Source organism: Dreissena polymorpha, chromosome 4 (genome assembly GCF_020536995.1).
Source record: "Dreissena polymorpha isolate Duluth1 chromosome 4, UMN_Dpol_1.0, whole genome shotgun sequence".
Classification (NCBI taxonomy): Eukaryota; Metazoa; Mollusca; class Bivalvia; order Myida; family Dreissenidae; genus Dreissena; species Dreissena polymorpha.
The window spans coordinates 105,945,246-105,969,884 of record NC_068358.1 but is presented as its reverse complement, the minus strand read 5'-3'; the positions used below and the strand labels follow the sequence as shown (position 1 = coordinate 105,969,884).

The 24,639-nt window shown below is 35.4% G+C and overlaps 1 protein-coding gene across 5 annotated transcripts in view; it reads left to right on the top strand.

Annotated features, from left to right (window-relative positions):
• The first annotated feature begins 779 nt into the window (after positions 1–779).
• Positions 780–24,639, top strand: part of LOC127877209 (arrestin domain-containing protein 3-like) — an 80,056-nt gene continuing 56,196 nt past the window's right edge. Inside the window, exons 1-4 of one of the 5 annotated variants that reach the window (XM_052422883.1) lie at positions 842–874; positions 983–1,039; positions 8,609–8,673; positions 10,322–10,454. In XM_052422883.1, the coding sequence (XP_052278843.1) occupies positions 10,430–10,454 (25 nt within the window). In that variant the 5' untranslated portion in view covers positions 842–874; positions 983–1,039; positions 8,609–8,673; positions 10,322–10,429. Of the gene's footprint in view, positions 1,040–8,608; positions 8,674–10,321; positions 10,455–24,639 lie in introns of all 5 variants that reach the window. The other 4 variants (XM_052422886.1, XM_052422885.1, XM_052422888.1 and 1 more) reach the window with 4 other exon arrangements.

Below are 24,639 nucleotides of genomic sequence, written 5' to 3'. Positions count from 1 at the left end.
CCTGCAAGCTGTGCAACATGGGTGACGAAACCAGGGAGCATCTTCTACTGACATGCAAGGCTCATACAGATGTACGAAACGAGGGAATGAACATGCTGCAAAAAATTATTGGGGGACAGGCGTTAGCTGCCATTCGTTGTAATGGGGACTTACTCATACAGACCATAGTAGACTGCACTCATGTATCACTACAGCAACACATCAACCTAACGAAAAAGCAGTAGACTGATGTCGAGAGATTGTCACAGATCTACTGCGAGCGAATCATCTCATCTCGAACATGCAAACTTTCAGTAGCAATATGGTGGGTATCTAAACTATGTATCTCCCCTCATAAATTGTCCTCTTTATACTTTTAGGGTTTTTTGCATGACCAAGTAAGCCAAAAAATATATGAATTGACACTAAATTATGTTAAAAGGGCAAGCAAAGTAATGAGCATGGAAAATGTATATAAGTTTTTGTTCATGAACTGAATATATGTGCATTTTTGTGAATAACACTGACTAAAGCTATCCTCAAGAAGAATCCAACTTAGAGGATTGATCCGAAGCAAACGGATACAGACCCCAGACAACAACAACATAGCCTATTCACTAGGGTTGTATGCGGATTTCATCGTAATTTTTGAATCTGAAATAAGTAGGTTGTGAAATAGTTCATGGTTATTAGTGGATTAAAAAAAAACGTTATCAAAAGTTTTATTCACAAAGCACGAGTATGTTGATAATTATGCTTAAGTGCGACCTCTCCAACTTTTTTATTACAACGTGAAATCTTTTTAAACGCGCTCGTCTGCAGTTTCTGTTTTTAACTGGTCCCCCGTTGAATATAACCGTTGACTCCGTTGAGAGTATGCGATAGATAAGGGGAGGTAACCAATCTATTTCTGTTTCTGAAGCAAAATAATAGTTTGAAAAAATGGGGAAAATAAATGAATTTTCTATTTTCCTGAATAATCCGCAACAGGTTTATTATGCAGGACAACAGATAGATGGAACAGTGGTAGTAGATTTAAACGAGGCGATGAAATTGAGATGTAAGTATTTTGCAAACTCGTTGAATAACTTCCGGATATGATAATGGGTGGCTATTATACTTACAGTCTAGAGCAACAATAAAAGTTTATTGAGGTATGATCCTTCTTTATTTTATTAAATCTTTGTTTCTTTTCTGGTGGAATATGCTAACTAAAAAAATTCAAACTATTTCAAAATCCTTAAAAAATCCTTTTAGTAACAACCACCGCACCTACCTAATTCAGGGGAGATAAGTTTTTTGTATATTCACAAAAGCCAACCCCACTGTAGGTTGCCAAAATACCCGTCAATAACTCGTTGAAAACCTATTTTTAGCAAATAAAAAGTACATGGATTTAATAGAACGATGAACAAACTTGAAGAATTTGACCAACATATTTCGCGATCGCGTGATTTCTTTGCAGATTTTTTATGGTAAGTTTTCATTTTAAATTATTTATTTGTTATATTACAAATTCTAAGTATTTAATGGTTTTATTTAGAAGAAAAATGTATACTTTACATAATAAAAAATAAAAATCTGAAATATTTTGCGTGTATATGTTATGTTTATTATTTTATAATTACCTGGTAAAATACAACAAGGGAGGTAACTGTTACATTGTAAACAAACAACAACAACAACTTGGCTGTAACACTTGAGAAGTTTATTGGTTTGTTTTATAATATAATTTTAATACTTACACCTGTGTATGTTTTTTTATTTGTTTGAACCCATTGAACTTGTTTTTGTGTAAACATTAAGGATAACAATCAAATATAACTGTAAGCCATCATCCAACAGTGCTCCAGCTAGGCCTAAATCGAAGGCGCCGCGCCCTACCCTCCTGAACCTCCGCCCTGCCCCCCGAACCCTTGCCCTGCCCCCCCCCCCCCCCCTCAATTTTTTTTTTTTTTTTTTTTTACATATGATAATTCATAAATCTCTTATTACATTGTTATTAGTTCAATCCTCATTGTAGACATTATATTTGAATGGTTTAATAATAATGGGAATAATACAATTATTTATAGCATATAAATTAACATGCAATAGGAAGCCAGGGGTTTTTTTGGCCCGATTTTATAGCCGAAATTCGGCTATGTTCCCAATCCCAAAAAGTATACTTTTTTCCCAAAATGTGGCAAAAAAATCCCAATTTCCAACAAAAAAAAATATTTTTTTTTTTTTTTTTTAAAGAAGTCTAATGTGTATTTTATCTCAATTTTAATTCAATAACATCTAACAAAGTATTATATGATTTTGTTCTTTTAATTTGAATGATTATAAAGGGTTATATCAAATTTAGTATTTCTCTAATCAGTGGACTTTTCGTGTGGAAAAAAAGGCTAATGAATTTATTTTCCCAATTTCATGAAAATGCCGATAAAAGTCCCAATTCCAAAGCCATGGGCTATCTTCCCAAAAAGTGGGAAAAAAAACCTGGAAGCATTCCAGAAACATCCGCGCGCTCGAACGTGTCCTTTTCACAAAATACTGCGCGTCGAAAGTGCCCTTTTGACAAAATACTGCGCGTCGAAAGTTCCCTTTTGACAAAAAAGACCCCTGCCCTTTTCAAATCCTAGCTGGAGCACTGTCCAAGTTATAAGACTACATCAATGTTCACTTCATTTTCATCAACACACAGCAATAACATCAGTATTGTGGTCTCATTGGAGCAATTAAGCACTGAAATGGATATACATTTTTCACATTCACATGATATAAATGCCTTTTTCATTCTTTCTAACTATCATCAACAAACGTTAAACTAACAGTTCAATTTGTTAAATAATGCAAAATACGGTTATGGTTGTTTTTCAATGTTATTGTTTGCAAATACATGAATTTGATTATCATAAAGTATTGCTTATACATATTTCATCTCTATCATTATCCCTACATGTTTTGGAGAAAAAGTGGGGATATTGTGGTGATATGCGTCTTTCCGTCCGTCCTGGCCACCTGCTCCTCCTACACTATTAGCACTAGAACCTCTGAACTTGCATACATAGTAGCTATGAGCATATGTGCCACGGTGACAGTGACGGAATTTTGATCTGACCCCTGGGTGAAAAGTTATGGAGGCTGGGGCGGAGCCGGTTCAGAGATTTTCACTCATTGTTTATGTTATTTTACATTAACTTCTTCATTTCTGCACCGATTTACGTCAAATTGATACTGAGCCTCTCTTATGACAATACGGTCAATCTCAACTATGCATGGCCCCATTACCAACCCTGGGGCGCCCCGGCCACATAGGCCACGCCCACCCAAAATTGCCTTTTACTATAATTTATTCATTTCTACACCGATTCACTTCAAATTGATACTGAACCTCTCTTATGACAATACAGTCAATCTCAGCTATGCATGGCCCCATTACCAACCCTAGGGCACCCCGCCCACATAGGCCACGCCCACATAGGCCACGCCCACCCAAAATTGCCTTTTACTATAATTTCTTCATTTCTACACCGATTCACTTCAAATTAATACTGAGCCTATCTTATGACAATACGGTTAATCTCAACTATGCATGGCCCCATTACCAACCCTGGGGCGCCCCCGGCCGCATAGGCCACGCCCACCAAAAATTGCCTTTTACTATAATTTCTTCATTTCTACACCGATTCACTTCAAATTGATACTGAACCTCTCTTACGACAATACAGTTATTCTCAATTATGCATGGCCCCATATCCAGCCCTGGGGCGCCCCACCCACATAGGCCACTCCCACCCAAAATTGCCTTTTACTATAATTTCTTCATTTCTACACCGATTCACTTCAAATTGATACTGAACCTCTCTTATGACAATAAGGTCAATCTCAGCTATGCATGGCCCCATTACCAACCCTGGGGCGCCCCGCCCACAAAGGCCATACCTTCATAGGCCACGCCCACCTAAAATTACCTTTTACTATTATTTCTTCATTTCTACACCGATTCACTTCAAATTGATACTGAACCTCTTTTATGACAATACAGTCAATCTCAACTATGCATGGCCCCATTACCAACCCTGAGGTGCCCCGGCCGCATAGTCCACGCCCACCCAAAATTGCCTTTTACTATTATTTCTTCATTTCTACACCGATTTACTTCAAATTGATACTGAACATCTCTTATGATAATACAGTCAATCTCAACTATGTATGGCCCCATTACCAACCCTGGGGCGCCACGCCCATAATAGGCCACACCCACCCAAAATTGTCTTTATCCCCACGCTTTTTGAAAAGCGTCGGGATATTGTGGTAATCTCCGCCGTCCGTCCGTCCTGGCAACTATCTCCTCATACACTATAAGCACTAGAACCTTGAAACTTACACACATGGTAGCTATGAGCATATTAGCGACCCTGCACTATTTGAATTTTGATCTGACCCCTGGGTCAAAAGTTATGGGTGTTGGGGTGGGGCCGGGTCAGAGATTTCTACTAGGGATGGCAACAGTTAATCGGTTATCCGTTTTTAAGAAGGTTAACCGATTACAAAATTAATATTCGGTTACTCTTGCAGAAAACTTATTTTTTTGTTGAACGAAATTAATGCTCAAATCGTAAGTTTTGTTTTTAATTCATTTCACTGTTTGGCTTATCTGCTAATCTGATCGCAAATTATCGGCAATTACCACCCCGTGATGCCCCTCTGAGGATCGAAAGCGATTAGAGTTGTAAACCATCGGGGTGCAGCGGTATCATGAGCAGGCACACGAGCACCTACTCTGCAGTGTGTTTGTTTAGCACTTTACAGTCTACCGGGTATTGTGTTTCAATTATTCAAATATTGATAAATTTAAATTATAAACCGACCAATAACACTTGTCAATTAGCACATTTGACTGCGATATGTCCTATTTTTTATAAATAGAACATCAACATGATTTTCCAGTATAAAGTCGGTAAAGCTTGATCAGATAGCACGTATTTAAAAAGTAAAGAGGCAATGTATAATCATGCCTCTATCATCGGATGCCTGGAAATTTTTCAAACGGGCTGCTGACAAGAAATCAGCTACATGCATACTATGCCCAACGACACTGTCGTTGCAGGGGGGTACATCCAAGCTCCGTAAGCACATGAGATTAAAACACCCCGCTGAATTTCGATGTGAGCCATCTCCAGTAAAGCTGACATCACTGGACTGCTATGTAAATACTCCGAAAAAGATGACTGGCTCAGAAAGCGAGTCAATTACAATATTAATTTTTTTGCATGATATGATGTCACAATTTACACGTGCCGTGAAGTATGCCATTGTTTTGACTACCATTTCTTGATAAAAATCAATATAGCGTGACACTGATTACACCCCATCACTTTTGTTTTAACAACTATTGCAAACTTTGACAATTTGCCTGTTGCAAAATATATTTACGCTAATTGACAATTGTTATTAATCAGCAAACTGTTAATGCATGTAATTCTTAAAGGATAATGGGTGTTAATAAAACACAACACAATTCAAATTCTGCATTAGCTTTTATTGATCGAGATGTAGAACAATAATTATGTGTAAATGACGTGAAGCTAATATTACAACAAAGAAATATCACAGTTCACTGACAAGCATATGAAAAATTGTTTATAAACTCATACGTTTTTCGGATGTTGTTTTTTATTTATGTGGTACAAAGACAGGCCGTTAACCGGTTAACCGCTCGATTATCAAAACAGGTTAACCGGTTACGAATTTGCTTAGGTTTGCCATCCGTAATTTTTACTCATTTTTTAAGGTTATTTTACTATAATTTCTTCATTTCTACACCGATTGTCTTCAAATTGATACTGAACATCTCTAATGACAATACGGTCAATCTCAACTATGCATTTCCCCATTACCAACCCTGGGGCGCCCAGCCCACATAGGCCACGCCCACCCAAAATTGCCTTTTACTATAATTTCTTCATTTCTACACCGATTCACTTCAAATTGATACTGAACCTCTCTTATGACAATATGGTCAAGCTCAGCTATGCATGGCCCCATTACCAACCCTGGGGCGCCCCGCTCACATAGGCCACGCCAACCCAAAATTGCCTTTTACTATAACTTCTTCATTTCTACACTGATTCACTTCAAATTGATACTGAACTTCTCTTATGACAATACGATCAATCTCAACTATGCATGGCCCCATTACCAACCCTGGGGCGCCCCTGGGTCAAACATGTGGCGTGGGGATATGCGTCGGCCTCTGCTGCGCCATTTCTAGTAATTTCTATGTTTTCAAGTGTAGTTATACTTATATAAAACCGGTAAAATTCTGCAGTTATATAAGTATATTACTTAAACGACATTGTTCACAAATGCACAAATCTCTGAAATCTCTTTAGGTAAATAACGCAATTTGCAGATTTGCTATACAGTATACCAGACACCTGTAAAATAAATTAATTTGGGTTCTTGTAATTTAATTGACAACAATAATAACATTGTACGCGAACACAATTATTCCCATAATCGGATTACACATTTAACTTACACAAAGTGTTTGTATTACAACACATTTAAAAACGCTTATGGTTCTCATTATGTTGAAACATGCATATGCTTTTAGAAACCGTCACCAACTGTTTCAATGTGTAATATTGTGAAAACTTGTTTTTTATCTGTTTTTTGCGGATTTTAGAAATTTGATTGTTATAAATTCATTAAAAGCAATATTATTGCACATAACATATTATTTATTAATTAACTTTGGTAAAAGAATATACAAATACGACATGTAGGCAGATATTGCTGATCTCTACGAGATATTGCTGATCTCTACGGTAATCATGATAGTTTCCCGATATCACTTACATATATCTAGATATGAATTCTGGGATCTGTTAAGATCCATTCTTGTTAAACGGTTTCAGCTCAATTACACAGTTGAATGAAACAAAAAGAGCTAATTTATTAAAAAGTGATCATTGAAAATGTGAAACTTAATATCATGGTAAATAAATTATAATGACTTGAAAATGGTTTGATGGCTGGATTCAAGGTCTATATGATAAGTGTAATGAATAATACACAACTGGTTATAGCACAATAAATTGAGATTTATTTATGCTATTATAATGGCACTTTGCATTGCACATGGTGTTTGTTTTGCAATGCAAAATTACTGCAGTAAAAATATTATTTCCGCTCAATAGCTTAACACATGAAATTAAATTGTCTATCTTAATTGTCAATGCATTATTGGTTCAAAACATTATCTATTGTTTAACAAGTATAGCTTTACATATTCATTGAAGGTACCGGTTTGTCACTTTAAATGACTTTGTAGTTTGAAATTCAAATTAAAAAGAAATGTCAGCATACAAAAGGCAGCCATAAGCGTATAAGCACATTGTTCTTCAGTAGGTATATCATAAAAAGCAATCAGTGTTTCTTTGTTCCTGTCATTGCTAAAACAAAGAAATGAACTTGGTGAGGGTTGATACGCCTCAAATAGACTAAACATGATATCCCTCCCCAGTGAATTCCGTTCAGCTTAATCGTCATGCAAGCTCAATAGAAGATATGTTATACCTATTGAACTGTTACTATAATAGAAATAACTTCAATGTTACATATTATTTTGTTTAGTTTAAAATTACAAATTTATTCTGTGTCTGTATGCTAGCCATGATATCTATTTTTTGCACTACTGTTAACTGGTATTGCAATAGGTTTTGAAAACAATGAATACATTTTGATAAAAAAACAACATGAAAAACTAGAACAATTAAAGTTCTTGAGCATATATAAGTTGTTTTCCACCTGCCACTTTTTAGTAATGCATTATTTGCAGTAAAAACTAAATTGTTACATGTATTCTTGTGAAATTGCAAATTTTAAGGTAGCGCACCCGTAATGATTTCCCGCGATTTCTTCGAAGATTGAAGAGCCAGTGTAAAGTTGCCGTGGCCGAGTGGTTTAGGTCCGTCCTGGCCTCCTGCTCCTCCTACACTATTAGCACTAGAACCTTGAAAACAAACATGGTAGCTAGTACCATGTATTAGTCTATTTTAATGTATACTGAACCTCTCTCATGACAATACGGTTTATCTCAACTATGCATGGCCCCATTACAAACCCTGGGGCGCCCCGCCCACATAGGCCACGCCCACCCAAAATTGCCTTTTACTATAACTTCCTTATTTCTACACCGATTCACTTCAAATTGATACCGAACTTCTCTTATTACAATACAGTCAATCTCAACTATGCATGGCCCCATTACCAACCCTGGGGCGCCCCGCCCACATAGGCCACGCCCACCCAAAATTGCCTTTTACTATAATTTCTTCATTTCTACACGGATTCACTTCTAATTGATACTGAACTTCTCTTAATGACAATACGGTCAATCTCAACTATGCATGGCCCCATTACAAACCCTGGGGCGCCCCTGGGTCAAACATGCGGTGTGGGGATACGTGTCGGCCTCTGCCGCGCCATTTCTAGTTGCATTAAAATTGTATTTAAATAAATCGAAACTTATTGAATGTTTATTTCATTTTCAATATTTGTCATCATGATTAATGCAGCAGTACTGTGGGATAAAGTAAAACCATGTATTATTAAATTTTTATCTCTATTTCAGGATTATTATTTTTATATTCCATCCTATGGTGATTGGAGACTAAGAAATCTGTGAAGACAAATGAGGTATTATTGATTTATTTAGCGTATATTATTTACATAAGTATTTTCACGGTTCAAATTTTCGAATGTATTTTATGTATGCAATGTTATTTTTTTTTATATGAGCCTCAATCTGAGAAAATGACCCCTCATCCAAGCTTCAGTGATGGATGAAGGGGCATTATTGGAAATAAAGCCTGAGGCTGAGCATGTATAATTTAGCATATCGTTCCGACGATATTTCTAATCGATCGCGATTTAAAGCATAAAAACAAATCGAGTATACCTCACTCCAACCGGAAGCGCTCTACAATCGGAAGTCATAATTTACAGTATAAAGAATGTTTTGTTGCATTACTTCATAAAGGGTGGGAAATCCATTGATTCCTTTTATAAACAAAACATATAATGTTCAAATGGGATGGGAATATACATGCTCAGCCTCAGGCTTTATTTCCAATAATGCCCCTTCATCCATCACTAAAGCTTGGATGAGGGGTCATTATTTTCCATAAAGCCTTCTGGCTTTCACATGTATAATTTAGCATCTTTACAAAGCAACAAAACCATTCTTTCCATAGAATTATATATAATACAACACAAAAAATAAAAAGTGTAACAAATATCAATTCCAAATAAGTATTGTCTTCCACTCTTATATGAAAGCACCATATATGTTATAAAATGTATAACAAATTCAAAAGCATTATGTATAATACAAAACATATTTGATATTTGAACAACACAAAAGACCATGTCCATAAGAAATATTGTGTCTAATCAACATGAGAACTCAAAACAGCTTGGGAGAATGAGACATTTTCATTTGTTAAAGCCTTTCGAAGATAAAATTTTCGAAAGTTTTTATCCGACTTCCAGTCTGCAGTATCCAATATATTTTTTAAACTACATCCTCTACTAAATGCAGCTGAGGTGGATGCACTTCTATACGAATGTGCCTTAAAGATTTCAGAATTGACACCCGACATAGTCAACACATCTTTCAACCATCTAGCAATGGTGCTAGAGGAAACTGGCTGAAAAGTTTTAAACGATATAAAAAACTGTGACAATTTCCTAATCGTTTTAGTAACTCTAAGATAATGTAAAACAGTATGCATAACACATAATTCTTCTTTGTCATAATGATCTATTTTAAGCACAAATGCATCACCCATTTTAGTCGTTTTCAATAGTTTAGGAAATGTAAAAACAACTGCCTGTTGTTCCTTATACAAGTTATTAACATTCATAGAAACTAAAGTCTGTGCTCTTGGAGCTGTAGCCAGTGCAATCAGTGCTACCAATTTCAACGTCAACATTTTCAATGTCAGACTATTCAAAGGATAAAGAGACATTAAATATTTTAAAACAACTGATACATCCCACGTGAATCTATAACGCGGTACAGGTGGCTTACTATGAAAACAACCTTTAAGGTATCGTTTCACTAAGAAACAATTCTGACACCAAGAATTTCCGAAAAAAGGTAAAGTCTGTAAAAGCATTGATTTGTGTGTGTTAAGAACTGAGTAAGATTTATTATTATACTTTAAATAATAAAGATAATCACCTACTTTAATTTCAGTCGTAATAAGGGGATTAACTTTCCTTCGTAAACACCAAAAATACCATCGTTTCCACGCCAGGTCATATTGCTTCCTCGTTCCAGGTCTCCATGACTGGATGATAGTGTTTGCAGTTTCTGGTAAAAGTTCTTGGCTCTCAAGTGATTTCCGGATAAGACTGCTGCGCCCATGATGATCTTCTTTGCTAACGGATGCTCCTGTCCGTTGTGTGGCAGGGTGAGCAAGTCCCTGTGTTTTGGTAGCCTGACAGGAAAATCAGATAGAATAGTCATCATAGGAAAAACTACTATAGCTTTCTCTACTTTATCAGTTTTAATTTTATTGATTACTTTCCCCATAAGATTAAATGGGGGGAAAATATATGGCACTTCAGTTTTCCAACAAATACTAAATGCATTAGTATATGTTGATCCAGGTTCTGGAAACCAAGAGACAAATCTATCTATCTGCTTGTTAATTCTGTATGCAAAAAGATCTATTTTAGGTACAAAAAAGTAATTCTACAAAAAATACCTGCTTTTAACATCCATTCTGTTGCATCAGAAAAATTTCTTGAATAAAAATCAGCTGTATTAAAAACACCTGGGACATGAATAGCAGACAAAAATAATTTCCTTTCAATACACCATTGCCAAATATCTTTGGCTAACAAATCCATAGAAATTGATGTCATGCCACCCATGTCATTAATATATTTTATTGCTGATATGTTATAAGATTGTATTTCTATGTGAACATTACAATGATGAACATACAATGATTGTAAAGCATAGAAAATTGCAAGTAATTCTAAATAATTAATTGATAGAGCAGATTCTTCAGGATTCCATCTGCCGTTAGAATATCTTTCAGTGTCTAACTCTTCACAACCCCATCCTTGCATAGATGCGTCAGTCCGACATCTCGACTGAATCGAAAAAGGACGAATCTGTTTTTCATTTTTTAATCTTATATTCTCTATCAACCACAAAAGTTCCATTTTACTTTCATCAGATAAAATCATCTTTTGATTAAAATCTGTACTAGAATTCAAACCGAGAATTTTGTTTCTTTCCAAAGTCCTATAATGTAGGGGTGCCTCAAAAACTGCATAAAATGCATTAATAATCAATCCTATAAATGACGCCAATTCTCGTACAATAATTGTATTTTTACTATAAATATTTCGAGCGTACAAAATAATCTTTTGTAACTTTTCTTCTGTGAGGAAAACCATGAATTGAACACTGTCAATAATAAATCCAAAAAAGACCATCCTTTGTGTAGGGATCAGAACCGATTTTGAATGGTTAATGGTATAACCTAATTTCTGCAAAGTGTCAATCATTGTTAGTGTGTTAGCCTTACAAACAGCTTGATTCAGGTTCATATTCAACGAATCATCAATGTAGTATGAACAGCGTATGCCTAACTGTCGAAAATAGGAATACACTGGTTTTAAAAATTTTGTAAAAATATATGGGGCAGATGCCAATCCGAAAGGAAGACAACTGAACGAGTACAACACTTCGTTCCAATAAAATTTAAGATATTTCTGGCTATCTTTATGAATTGGTATAGAATAATATGCTTGTTCCATGTCTACTGATGTCATGAAATCATTTTCTTGTAATAAATCCAAAACAACATTAAATGTTTCTTGTTTGAAATGATGGTATGTTACAAACTCATTCAAGGCTTTAATATTAATTACTGGTCTAAATTTACCACCAGGTTTTGGTACAATGAATATATTTGATATGAACTCATTTGGTTCTGATATGGATACCTTTATGGCACCTATTTCCAATAATTTTTTAATTTCAGTATCTATTATAATTCGCTGTTCATTATTAAATTTAATACTATTTGGAAGTTTTTTCTGAACAGGCTGTTTGTAAAATTCAATGGAATAACCATTGACAACATCTAGTATCCAAAGGTCAGTGGTTAGTTTTTCCCAACTTTCAAAACAATTTTTAAGTCTACCGACCGAGGAATCTACTTGTCGTTTGGGTAAGCTGAAGTAGCTCCTACCCGGCCTGCTCTGGCCCTAAAAGGTCTTGAGAAATGACCTCTCTGTACAGGATATGGCTGGAATCTTTAATTCCCAGAATATCCTCTGCAAAATGGTCTTTTGGTTCCACGTCCCCGCCATGGTTTGTAGGACCCATACTGGGAATCCTTGGCAATATATGCCATCGATTCACATGATTTAATTTCCTTGGACACATCATCGCCAAACAGATTCTTTGTAATAGGCATTGATATATTACACAGTCAAAAGTATTTCTTTTTCAAATGAGGACGAATACTGTAGCGCCTCTTTACTGAAATATTGTACTGTACTTGACCAAGCAATGTAAGTGTGTCCGACAAAAGGGTTTTTGTTCCCTGATTTAATGCAGCCGATTTCAGATTTTCAGCTAATTTGATTACCGGTACCATGGCTGTGGCAACAATATTCTGAATTTCAGCCAAACCTCTGTCTTGTGTGTGCACTCTTTTATCTAATATTTTCCAGATTTCAGGATTAACAAGTGGTGGTCCAGCCATATCAACATTTTCAGGAATCTTATATTTCTTTGCAATGTCCTCTATATCGCACTGAGAAGTGCATGCCACATTAATCAATTTTGCTAAAGATTTAGCAATGGGTTTATCTGTTTCTAAAGCCTTCAATTTAGGAGGCTGCCAATTTTCATCCTCAGAAGTAACTGAGCCAAACAGTTCTTCTTCAATATTCTTAGACCTAGAAGGTCCTGGAGTTTCAGTGTCTGAAAAATCCTCTGAATTTATTTGCACATGTAAATTTGGCCGATCCACCTCTTGATAAGAATATTCATCAAATGCATCATAATAGTGGGGGTCAACATCTGGAATACCCAGTTTTTGTCTTAATTTTACAATATCTTCCTTTGAGAGCTGATTAATATCAATAGAAGATAATGGCAACTTTTTTGACTTGTTTGTAGGTGTCTGATTACGACTAACTGGTTTTGAGGCCTTTTTGACAACGGACTTAACTTTCTTTTTTCCTTTAACGGGACTTTTTCCACGTTTCTCTTTAGTAGTCACGGTGGAAACCTCAACCATAGAAGCAACATATGGTGTATCAACGGTATCACCAGATTCGAAACCGGAAAACTCCGAGTCTCCATTCACATCCGATAAGTTGAGAACATCGTTCTCAACAGAGCTTATTTTTACCAATTATAAACAAATATAAGAATACTTGCCTATAAATAAATATTAATAAACAAGGACAGCGTCCTTGTGAGCCCTTTTCTTTATATTAAACACAAAATATTCTAAGTTAAAACACGTGTGTGAAAAAAGCACTAAAAAATCGTGCCTACCTTGTTGATCGCCGAAACAATTATGACTTCCGATTGAAGAGCGCTTCCGGTTGGAGTGAGGTATACTCGATTTGTTTTTATGCTTTAAATCGCGATCGATTAGAAATATCGTCGGAACGATATGCTAAATTATACATGTGAAAGCCAGAAGGCTTTATGGAAAATAATGAGCTTTATGCATGTGCATAAAGTGTCCTTCCAGATTAGCCTGTGGAGTCCGCAAAGGCTCATCAGGCACGACAATTTATACCAAAACTGGATTTTTGTTAAGGGGAGAGATCTTTAAACGAAAAAAACAATAAAAGCGGAAAGCGTCTTCCCTGATTAGCATGGGCTATTTATTGTACATATATAACCATTTGAAAAAATGGTTTGTCATGAAATGTCATATAAATGAACTTTCATGTCATGAAATTACACTGTGCAGGTATAATAAATTAAATACTCATAACACAATTATGCACTTTAAATTGTTATATTATTACATTATATTTTCTTAATGAGGTACTTTTTTGCAAAAAAGACACAGTTTTTTTCACTATTATCATAAACAAATGTGCGTTTCAATTCATTACAGCGTGCAATCCAGGAGGGGGAAGTTCTAAATAACACGTATACAGCATTATTGCAGCCAACCGGGTTTCCTTCTCTGTGTGAAATGTTTAATATATGTAAAATATGTTAATGCAATCTTTAATTTTGTCATATAAACAAATATATAGTACTTTTTTATGTAGGGTTAGATTTTCTTTCAAAAATGTATATCCATTTATTACCTCCCCTGAATTTTGCAATTTTTATTCTATATTAAAACATTTACTATTTTACACATAGGGTACAATGTGTATATTTTCTGATTAGTATTCACTAATTATTTTAGAAAATGTATAATTTGCCATTGCTTATGGTGACATTAAAAATATGTGGTGGTTGCTACTTTTAGACAGCTCATTAAAGTTATATTTTCCCAGACAGGGCCAAAACACCAACTTTGGGGAAAGGGCCACAGCCTTTTTTCGGGGAAAAAAGACACAATTTTCTAGCTTTGGGGAATAAAAAATACTGAGTTAGACTGGAAACTTGCATGATTTTAAAGAAATCTGTAGCCTAGGGGAAAGGGCCTTTTTGGTAAAGGGGAAGAAAAAGAGGCACCTTGCAAAGAAGGGTTTATTGGCCCTGCCAGATAATCAAAATCTTAGACAATCAAACATTATTAATAATATTTAGATCATCTCCACATCAGCGTTATGATTTAATACAGTTACAGTCATCCAAACATCCAAATGCTGTTTGAAGACCAAGCACAAATGTTTGTTAGATGTGCCTCATACACAACAAGATTTCAAATGATTTTGAAAGTTTGTCAAGGTACATGAGAGTTTTTAATTGAAATGCTCATGTTTTGTAATGTTTCGAACATGGAATAATTATTAAAGCTACCACAGTTACATTAGCTGTGACAACTGTTGATATGCAGCAATAATGTAAAGAGAATTAAGTAGTGTTTCCATGTGATTTATATATCCTAGATCGGATTAAGGTTCAACTAACAGAGCTTTTCAGCAATAAATTGGGAAGAGGCCCTAGCCTTTCAAAATTGGAAATTTCATGCGCAATAACTGCTCATTTTGGGAAGACCATGTTTTTAAAAGGTTTTAAAACAGGGTCTTTTTCATTGTGCAGAAGAATTAAAAGACACATTGTGGAGCATTCTTTATCACCTTATTTTCAATTGGGAATTAGCCGAATTTCGGCCTCTGTTATATAAGGGTGAAAAGCCTTGACTAAAATAAAAAATGATTAGGCCAGAAATTTTTAATAAAATGAATCTCCGACCCGCCGACTCTAATTTTTGACGAAACCAACAAAAATATATTGAATCTCAATTTTTTTCGGATGCCAAAAGGTGGCTTTTAAACATGAAACGGCCGGGTGCCGGGTTTAAGAAAAAGTTCATATGAGTTATAAATCATCATAGTAAACCCAGTTTTAATTACCGGCATTAATAAGTGAACATCCTACATGTGCTGGAATTTACCAAAAGCTACGCCATCATTGTTTGTGCAAAAACGCTGCAACGCTTTCACCAGCAAAGTCTGCTAATTTGCCTATAATTATGCAACCGTCAAATGAAATCTTGAATGGAATCGATTTGTAAGTAAATATTTTATTATTTCTTTATGATTTTATAAAATTGATAGTATTAAAATGACAAAATATTATTTTGAAAGCAATAAGAACAAAACAATTTTAATTTAAGAGGTGCACAAAATGCAAATCCCATTTACGCCTATCAACTTTAAACCTTCAATATTTTACGCAAAAAATAAGGCCATATTTAAAAGAATACAATTTTATGCAGTGTCCGACAAATCCATTGCCCGGCGCCCGGGGGCTACCGAAATTTTTCATCGGGTTACTGAAATTTTCCAGCTGACGCCCGCCGGGCTCCTGTAAATCTATAAGAGCGGTAGCCCGGTTTATTGACAGACATACGTAGAATAAACACGCTGACTGTGTGTTTGTTCACTGTGTATTGCTAATAATTCTATAACAAAGTGCAAACAATTATCTAATCAGTCACCGATCAATTGCGGTAATGTCGTATACGGTAACAGTGTATTTTAATCATCCAATCAGAATCAACATTTGTCGTCTGCTAATAATATAATGAGAGCCGGTTGGATAGTTGGCGCACATGATGCAACATCATTTCGCAGTTTGGAATTCTTTGTTTATCTTCAACTTAACCGCAACAATGAGTAATAGCGACAACGTTTTTGATGACGTTAAATATCCAAGAAAGCCGAACAATAAAGAAATCAAAACAATAGCAGATTCTTCAAAACGGTAACGAAACCGAAAATGAATATTAATAACAACGGTTTGAACGCGGTTAACACCTGCTAATTAGTTTGCATAGTCAATTAATTATTAGATTAATCGACTGTTTATCAATAATCCCATATTTGCCCGATTTATATTTTTAAAACCAAATTATGGGTGGGTAATATAGACGATAAGAGTCATAAACACAAAAAAATTTGAAATTTTCTAAAGTGTCAAATGAATTTCGGCATATGGTTCTATTTAAAGATATGATGAAATAAGCTACCAATCAGGACCGTTGTATTGCAACATGCGTAAATCACCTGCCACGGTTTGCACGCGTTGTGTACAGCTATTTAAGGTTACAAAATTCTACATTTAATAAATGAATTTCTTTGTCCAGATTGAAAGCGCGCGAAAATTGGCGAGGGTGTATTTATTTGTAAATAAAAATTTTGTAGCGGGTACAACATTGAGAGCATTTAATTTCCATTAAAATTTTCGTTGTGAATTTCAACTAAAGTACCGGGGTATCTCGCGAATTATTTGACATTGACATTTCCTCTTAATAAAATATAATGTAAACACGCTGTATCGTTACCGTTACGCTGTATCAGTTCCTTCATTATTGAAACAATTATTGCATTGTATACTGACTGCACACAAGTGTCATAACATACGGATACAATACGTAAATTCGGACAGTACTTAAGGTAGGACACAAGTAAATAAATGATTTAATACTCTTGATTTCTTGAAACTCGGTATTTGTTGTTTAAAAGGGCAATTGCATTGATTAACACCATACGAGTCAATCGTTTTGATCATCTAAACGCTTTATTTACGTTTCCGACTTAACATGCTGTCCGAATTTAAGTAGACATACATGTGCACATACATCTAATATCTACATGTAGTATATGATTTTCTTTGGTTCATTTACACGGTGTCTGTACTGTAACATTAATTAACAATATTGACTGTGTACATCAGACTACTTGCTGTATTATGTATATGTATGTATACATATTATGTATATGCAAATTAAGAAATAAAATAAAGATGAAAACCTGCCGCTTATAATTTTGTAGGAAATTTTATGGGCTACCAAATATTTGTATTGGTAGCCCAGTGGGCTACCTGAAAAATATGAAATTTGTCGGACACTGTTTTATGTGTTGTTTAATGCAGTTGTAGTGAAGAATTTGTTCATATAATACGTGTTTTTTTTGTTATTTTCAAATGGTACGAAATGGGTACAAAATTTTGTTTTTATTCCGGACTGGTTCGTACAAAAAGTTAAAAAAACTTCATACCATAACATTTTTAAGATCAGTGCATCTTTTTTTCTTGTTTTTTCCCTCCTCCGACTCGACACTTTAAGAAAAAAAATCAGAGAATCATTTTATTAAAGAATACTGTCCTTACTTACATGTATCATGAAAATGTCTAGTTAATTGTTTCTGCTCCAGCTTTCATAGATTATCTTATCTGGTTTTGAAATTTCCATAAGATCATCATCTTGATGTCAATCTGTTAAGTATGCGTGCATATCACGCAGCAAGATGCTGTTATTTTACATTGGATTTAAGGATCACTCAGCACGTTAGAAGAGAATAACATAACGCATACTGTAACACCGCGGTAAAAAAAACCACAGAATGCCAAAATGCATTCTTTGAAGTACGAAGCTGTAGGTGATTGATATATCTGCTAACAAGACAATTAACTTCTCAACAGTTGCAGTTTTACTGATCACAGGAAAACACAACAATGTTATGACTTATAAATGTTAATTTGTTTACATAACTGAACCCTCCCAGACTAAAAGGTGATTCGAAACTAGTTTTGATCTCCTTGGTTTGTATATGCCACCTAGATTTCTAGAGAAAAAAAGTTGTTTGTGACTTAAATAATTATACAAATAATTGTTTATGTTCGCTAACAGTTAGATCAATATAGATTAATAGTTAATATACATTATTATGCCCTCTTGGAAGAAGAAGGGGTATATTGTTTTGCTGAATGTTGGTCGGTCTGTCTCTCGGTAGACCAGACTTTCTGTCGGTAGACCAGGTCGTTTCCAATCCATAACTCGTCAACGAATTGACCGATTGGCTTGACTTACTTCACATGTGCTTTTGCCTTGGACAGTAGATGATCCCTATTGAAATTGGGGTCACTAGGTCAAAGGTCAAAGTCACTATCACACTAAGTGTGAAAATCATTTCGGATCAATAACTCGTCAACCAATTGACTGATTAGCTTGATACTTCCCATGTATATTGGCCTTGGACAGTAGATGACCCCTATTGAAATTGGGGTCATTAGGTCAAAGGTCAAGGTCACTATCAAACTAAGTGTGAAAATCATTTCCGATCAATAACTCGTCAACAAATTTACCGATTGGCCTGATACTTCACATATGCCTTTGGCCTTGGACAGCATATGACCCCTTTTGAATTTGGGGTCACTAGGTCAAAGGTCAAGGTCACTATCACACTAAGTGTGAAAATTGTTTCCGATCAATAAATCGTCAACCAATTGACCGATTGGCTTGATACTTCACATGTGCATTGGCCTTGGACAGTAGATTACCCCTATTTAAATTGGAGTCACTAGTTCAAAGGTCAAGGTCATTATCACACTAAGTGTGAAAATCGTTTCCGATCAATTACTAGTCAACGAATTGACCGATTGGCTTGATACTTCACATGTTCATTGGTCTTAGACAGTAGATGACCCCAATCGATATTGGGGTCACTTGGTCAAAGGTCAAGGTCACTATCACAATAAGTTTCAAAATTGTTTCTGATCAATAACACATCAACAAATTGAACGATTTGCTTGATACTTCACATGCGGATTGGCCTTGGACAGTAGATGACCCCTATTGAAATTGAGGTCATTAGGTCAATGTCAGTGTCACAATAAGTGTGAACATCAATAACTTGACAGTAGATGACCCCTATTGAAATTGAGGTCATTAGGTCAATGTCACTGTCACAATAAGTGTTAAAATAATTTCTGATTACTAACTTGTCAACAAATTGACAGATTGGTTTGATACTTTACATGTGCATTGAAATTGGACAGTAGATGACCCCTATAGAAATTGTGGTCACTAGGTCAAAGGTCATGGTCACTGTCACAATAAGTTGGAAAATCCTTTCAAATCAATAACTTGTCAACAAATCAACCGATTGGCTTGATACTTCCCATGTTCATTGACCTTGGACAGTAGATGACCCCTACAGAAATTTGGGTCACTAGGTCAAAAGTCAAGGTCACTGTCGCAATAATTGTGAACATTGTTTCTGATTAATAAAACATCAACAAATTGAAAGATTGGCTTGATACTTCACCTGTGCATTTGCCGTGGACAGTAGATGACCCCTATTGAAATAGGGGTCACTTCTTTAAAGCCCATTTTGGGAGGAATATGTCTCCGACTGCGGAACTCTTGTTATTTTTTTTATAACCTTATATTTTTAGCTCACCTGAGCACAACGTGCTCATGGTGAGCTTTTGTGATCGCTTTTTGTCCGTCTCGCGTCGTCCGTCGTCAACATTTTGCCTTGTTACCACTCTAGAGGCCACGTTTATTGTCTGATCTTCATGAAACTTGGTCAGAACTTTGTCCCATTGATACCTCGACTGAGTTCGAAACTGGGTCATGCTGGGTCAAAAACTAGGTCACTAGGTCAAAAAAAGAAAAAACATTGTGAACACTGTAGAAGTCTCATTTGATGCCCAATCTTCATGTAACTTTGTCAAAATGTTTGTCTAAATGATATGTTGGTTGGTTAAGGTCCGTTGAAAAACATGGCAACCAGGGGGCAGGGCAGTATTTCTTATATGGCTATAGAGAAACCTTGTGGACACTCTAGAAGTCACAATTTTGGCCCAATCATCATGAAACTTGGTCAAAACATTGGTTACATTGATATCTCGGATGAGTTCGAAAATGGTCCAGATCCGTGAAAAAACATGGCCGCCAGGGGGCGGGGCAGTTTTCTCTTTATGTATATAGTGAAAACATGGGAACACTCTAGAAGTCACATTTTTGGTCCAATGTTCATGAAATTTGGTCAGAACATGTGTTTTTTGGATAAGACAGTTGAGTTCGAAATTGGTTTGGATCGGTAAAAAAGCATGGCTGCTGGTGGGGGTCATTTTCCTTATATTTATATAGAAATAACAGCTTTTGAACACTATATTGTTTATCATGTGAAGGGAAGTAACTGCAAATGAAAAATTATGTTGAATTGACAGAGTTGTCTCCCTTTTTAATATATTTGTTTTAAGCACAAGAAGATTAAGTGGAATTAATTATAAATGATAGTTTTACATTCTGGAAGATAGCAAACTTTTGAATATTTTTTTTATTGTTTGATGATTCTGTGCAATATGGCATTCTTTTGTCAAACAATTAAAGCGAGACTATACGATTTTTAAATGTGTTAAATTGTAATATATTGATAAATACATGACAATAACACAAAATAGGCAAGATATTGAAGACAAATTTCATAAAATGCGGCAAAGACAAATTAGCGCCCGAGCCGATGGTGACAAAGATATTTCGTACATATTTTCCTATATTCCTACAATAACCGAAGAATTCCTCTTTTTATTAGGATCAGAGTTAGTGTTCGTGTGTCGTATGAATAGATGACGCTGCAGGAATTTAAAAACAACCATTAAACTAAATTAAGATTCACATCGTACATGCATGATATACATTCTTGCGAATTCGACTGTACAGACATTTTCGATTTCAGAATCAAATATCTCGCTTATTTCGCATTTTTCGACACATGTTTTATTATGCCCCCCTTCGAAGAAGAGGGGGTATATTGCTTTGCTCATGTCGGTCTGTCGGTCGGTCTGTCGGTCCGTCCACCAGGTGGTTGTCAGACGATAACTCAAGAACGCTTGGGCCTAGGATCATGAAACTTCATAGGTACATTGATCATGACTCGCAGATGACCCCTATTGATTTTGAGGTCACTATGTCAAAGGTCAAGGTCACGGAGACCCGAAATAGTAAAATGGTTTTTGAATGATAACTCAAGAACGCATACGCCTAGTAGGATCATGAAACTTCATGGGTAGATTGATCATGATTTGCAAATTACCCCTATTGATTTTGAGGTCACTAGGTCAAAGGTCAAGGTCACGGTGACCCGAAATAGTAAAATGGTTTCCGGATGATAACTCAAGAATGCATACGCCTAGGATCATGAAACTTCATAGGTAGATTGATCATAACTCGCAGATGACCCCTATTGATTTTGAGGTCACTAGGTCAAAGGTCAAGGTCACGGTGACCCGAAATAGTAAAATGGTTTTCGGATGATAACTCGAGAATGCATACGCCTAGGATCATGAAACTTCATAGGTAGATTGATCATGACTTGCAGATGACCCCTATTGATTTTGAGGTCACAAGGTCAAAGGTCAAGGTCACGGTGACCCGAAATAGTAAAATGATTTTCGGATGATAACTCAAGAACGCTTTTGCCTAGGATCATGACACTTCATAGGTACATTGATCGTGACGCGCAGATGACCCCTATTGATTTTCAGGTCACTAGGTCAAAGGTCAAGGTTACAGTGACAAAAATCGTATTCACACAATTGCTGCCACTACAACGGACAGCCCATATGGGGGGCATGCATGTTTTACAAACAGCCCTTGTTTTAAATTATATTGAAATGTATGACATTGTTAATACTCTGGAGGTCACATTTATTTTTCGATCATTATGAAACTTGGTCTGAAGATTTGTCCCAATGATATCTTGGATGAGTTCGAAAATGGTTTTTGTTGCTTTAAAAACATGGCAACCAGGGGCGGGGAATTTTTTCTTATATGGCTATATATGGCTTTAGTAAAACCTTGTTAACACTCTAGAGGCCACATTTATTGTCCAATCTTCATGAAATTTGGTCAGAAGATTGGTCTCAATGATATCTTGGATGAGTTCGAAAATAATTATGTTTGCTTGAAAAACATGGCATCCAATGGGGCGGGGCATTTTTCCTTATACGGCTACAGTAAAATCTTGTTAACACTCTAGTTTTATTTAATTCAGTTGCCCAATCTTCATGAAATTTGGTCAGAACATTTGTGTCCTGTGTAGTAAAGTTTGGTTTTATTATGTCAGTATTATGTACCATTAACTGTTTTATTTAATTTTCCATAACACAGAATTTTCATAATTAACAACTGTTTTAGTCATTATTACTTATGGTAAGCTATCAATTAAGAGAAAGCTGAAATGAAGACAACATGTACACAATTTGCAGTATCTATCTCCATTGTTTAACCTGCTGAGTCATATTTCCCAATCTATTTTTAGTTCTGCTCTAGAATTTGTTAGACCCCAGATATTGATCATTGCAGTGTGTAACTATTTGCAACTCAGCTTACTGACCACTGTGCTGTATGCCAGATGTTAATATCAGTGGTCAGTAATAAAAGCTGGTTGAACTGTTTGATATATTTTATTTCACAGTGGGAGTATTTAATGCATGTTTTTAACAAATAACAAAAAATTATGTAATTTAAATGGGAACTTCATATCAAAACAAGATTCCATAATGATTCACTCTGTATAATCATATTAAAGATATGTTAGAAAATATCAAATGGATAGTCTATGAAAACAATAAGGAAATAATTTCAATTATATGTTTCTGGAGATAAAAAACAAATTCAGAATAATCTTCAATATCAAGATTTACCTTTCTTATTTGCGGAGTTCATTTATCAAGATTAATCATTTTCAGGCTTAATGTATTTAAACGATGTCAGAAAATTGAAAATAAAACGGTAATGAATGAAACACAATATTAATGAAATGAAATAAAAAATTGATACATTTTCATATTTCTAAATTGTTTAGTGTAAAACAGCATACTGTTGAATAATATGTTTATAAAATGATTCAAGTTAACGGCAATACCTTTACTTAATTAAATTACAACCAGTCAGCAGTGTCATCCTGACCGGAAATAAGCGATTGTGGAATAAATATTTCCGCATTACATATCGTGGGCTTAGCGCAAAACGGTCGTAACTGACATTTTTTACAAAAATGACTTTATTGCATATTTTGTACTATAATGTCAATATTTATGAGCTGAAAAAATCTTAAAGCTAACTTCTGCTTGAAAAAAAAAACCGAAAACCGTCATTTGGCAAAAGGTCGTATCTGAAAATGAAATTATTTTCATTGCAAAATGGTGGTATCTGCAGTTGCAACTGTTTTGCACTGAAAATGAATACAAACATTATAATGTAATAGTACCAGTACCTAGCATGTCAAACTGTGACCATGGAACCAGTACATACAGACTGAGAAAATGCTGTGATTTTTGTAACCCATTGGGAAAAGTACCGGTACCAGCCCAATTCGGAAAATTGTCGAGAAAAAACAGAAATTGGGAAAATTCGTGTGTTTGATTTTTTTGCTCCCAAATACTTTAAAATTGATAATTAAATGTTGTCAAGTTGTCAATTTTATATTTACTTAGGTTCAAGCCATAGAGCTGCATAGGAAAACTAATTAAAAGTTGCATTGTTTTTTAGTTTCCTTCAGTTGGGAATTTTTTTTGACAGCAATTGGGAAATTTGTAGCTTTTTCCTAATTGGAAAATGCCATTTTCCAGTACTTTATAAAAAATGAAAAAATGGCTGCAAAGGTACCAGTACGTAAAATGTCAGACTGTGAAAATGATTTTGGTATGTATTATGTTAGATTGTGACAATAATACCATTAGGTACAGTACAGCCAACGCGGCACAAACATAATCCGCACATAATCCGCGGCTACGCCACGGCCAGATTATTAGTACGGGGCGGCCGAATCGTGAGTCCACGAGGCGTATCCTCGTGGCACTCGGCATCGATCCGCGCAACGACACAGAGTCTGTATTAACCTCGCGTACTTTCGCAGAGTAAATCCTCCCCATACGTACGCGGCGGATCGAGTGAAAAGATATCCACCTACATGCACATACATGTATGTGTAGCGTAGAATTAATTACGCGCTACTGTTAATGTTTCGTTCGATTATCATTATTTAATTTGTTATCCGAAACACACTTCCGAATTTTTATGCTAACGCGACCTTTGGCAAATTTTAGCGTCAAATAAACAGTGCTAAAATATCCTTTATTCATAAAAAGCGCGCGAAAATGATGCAGACATGTAGAACGTCGTT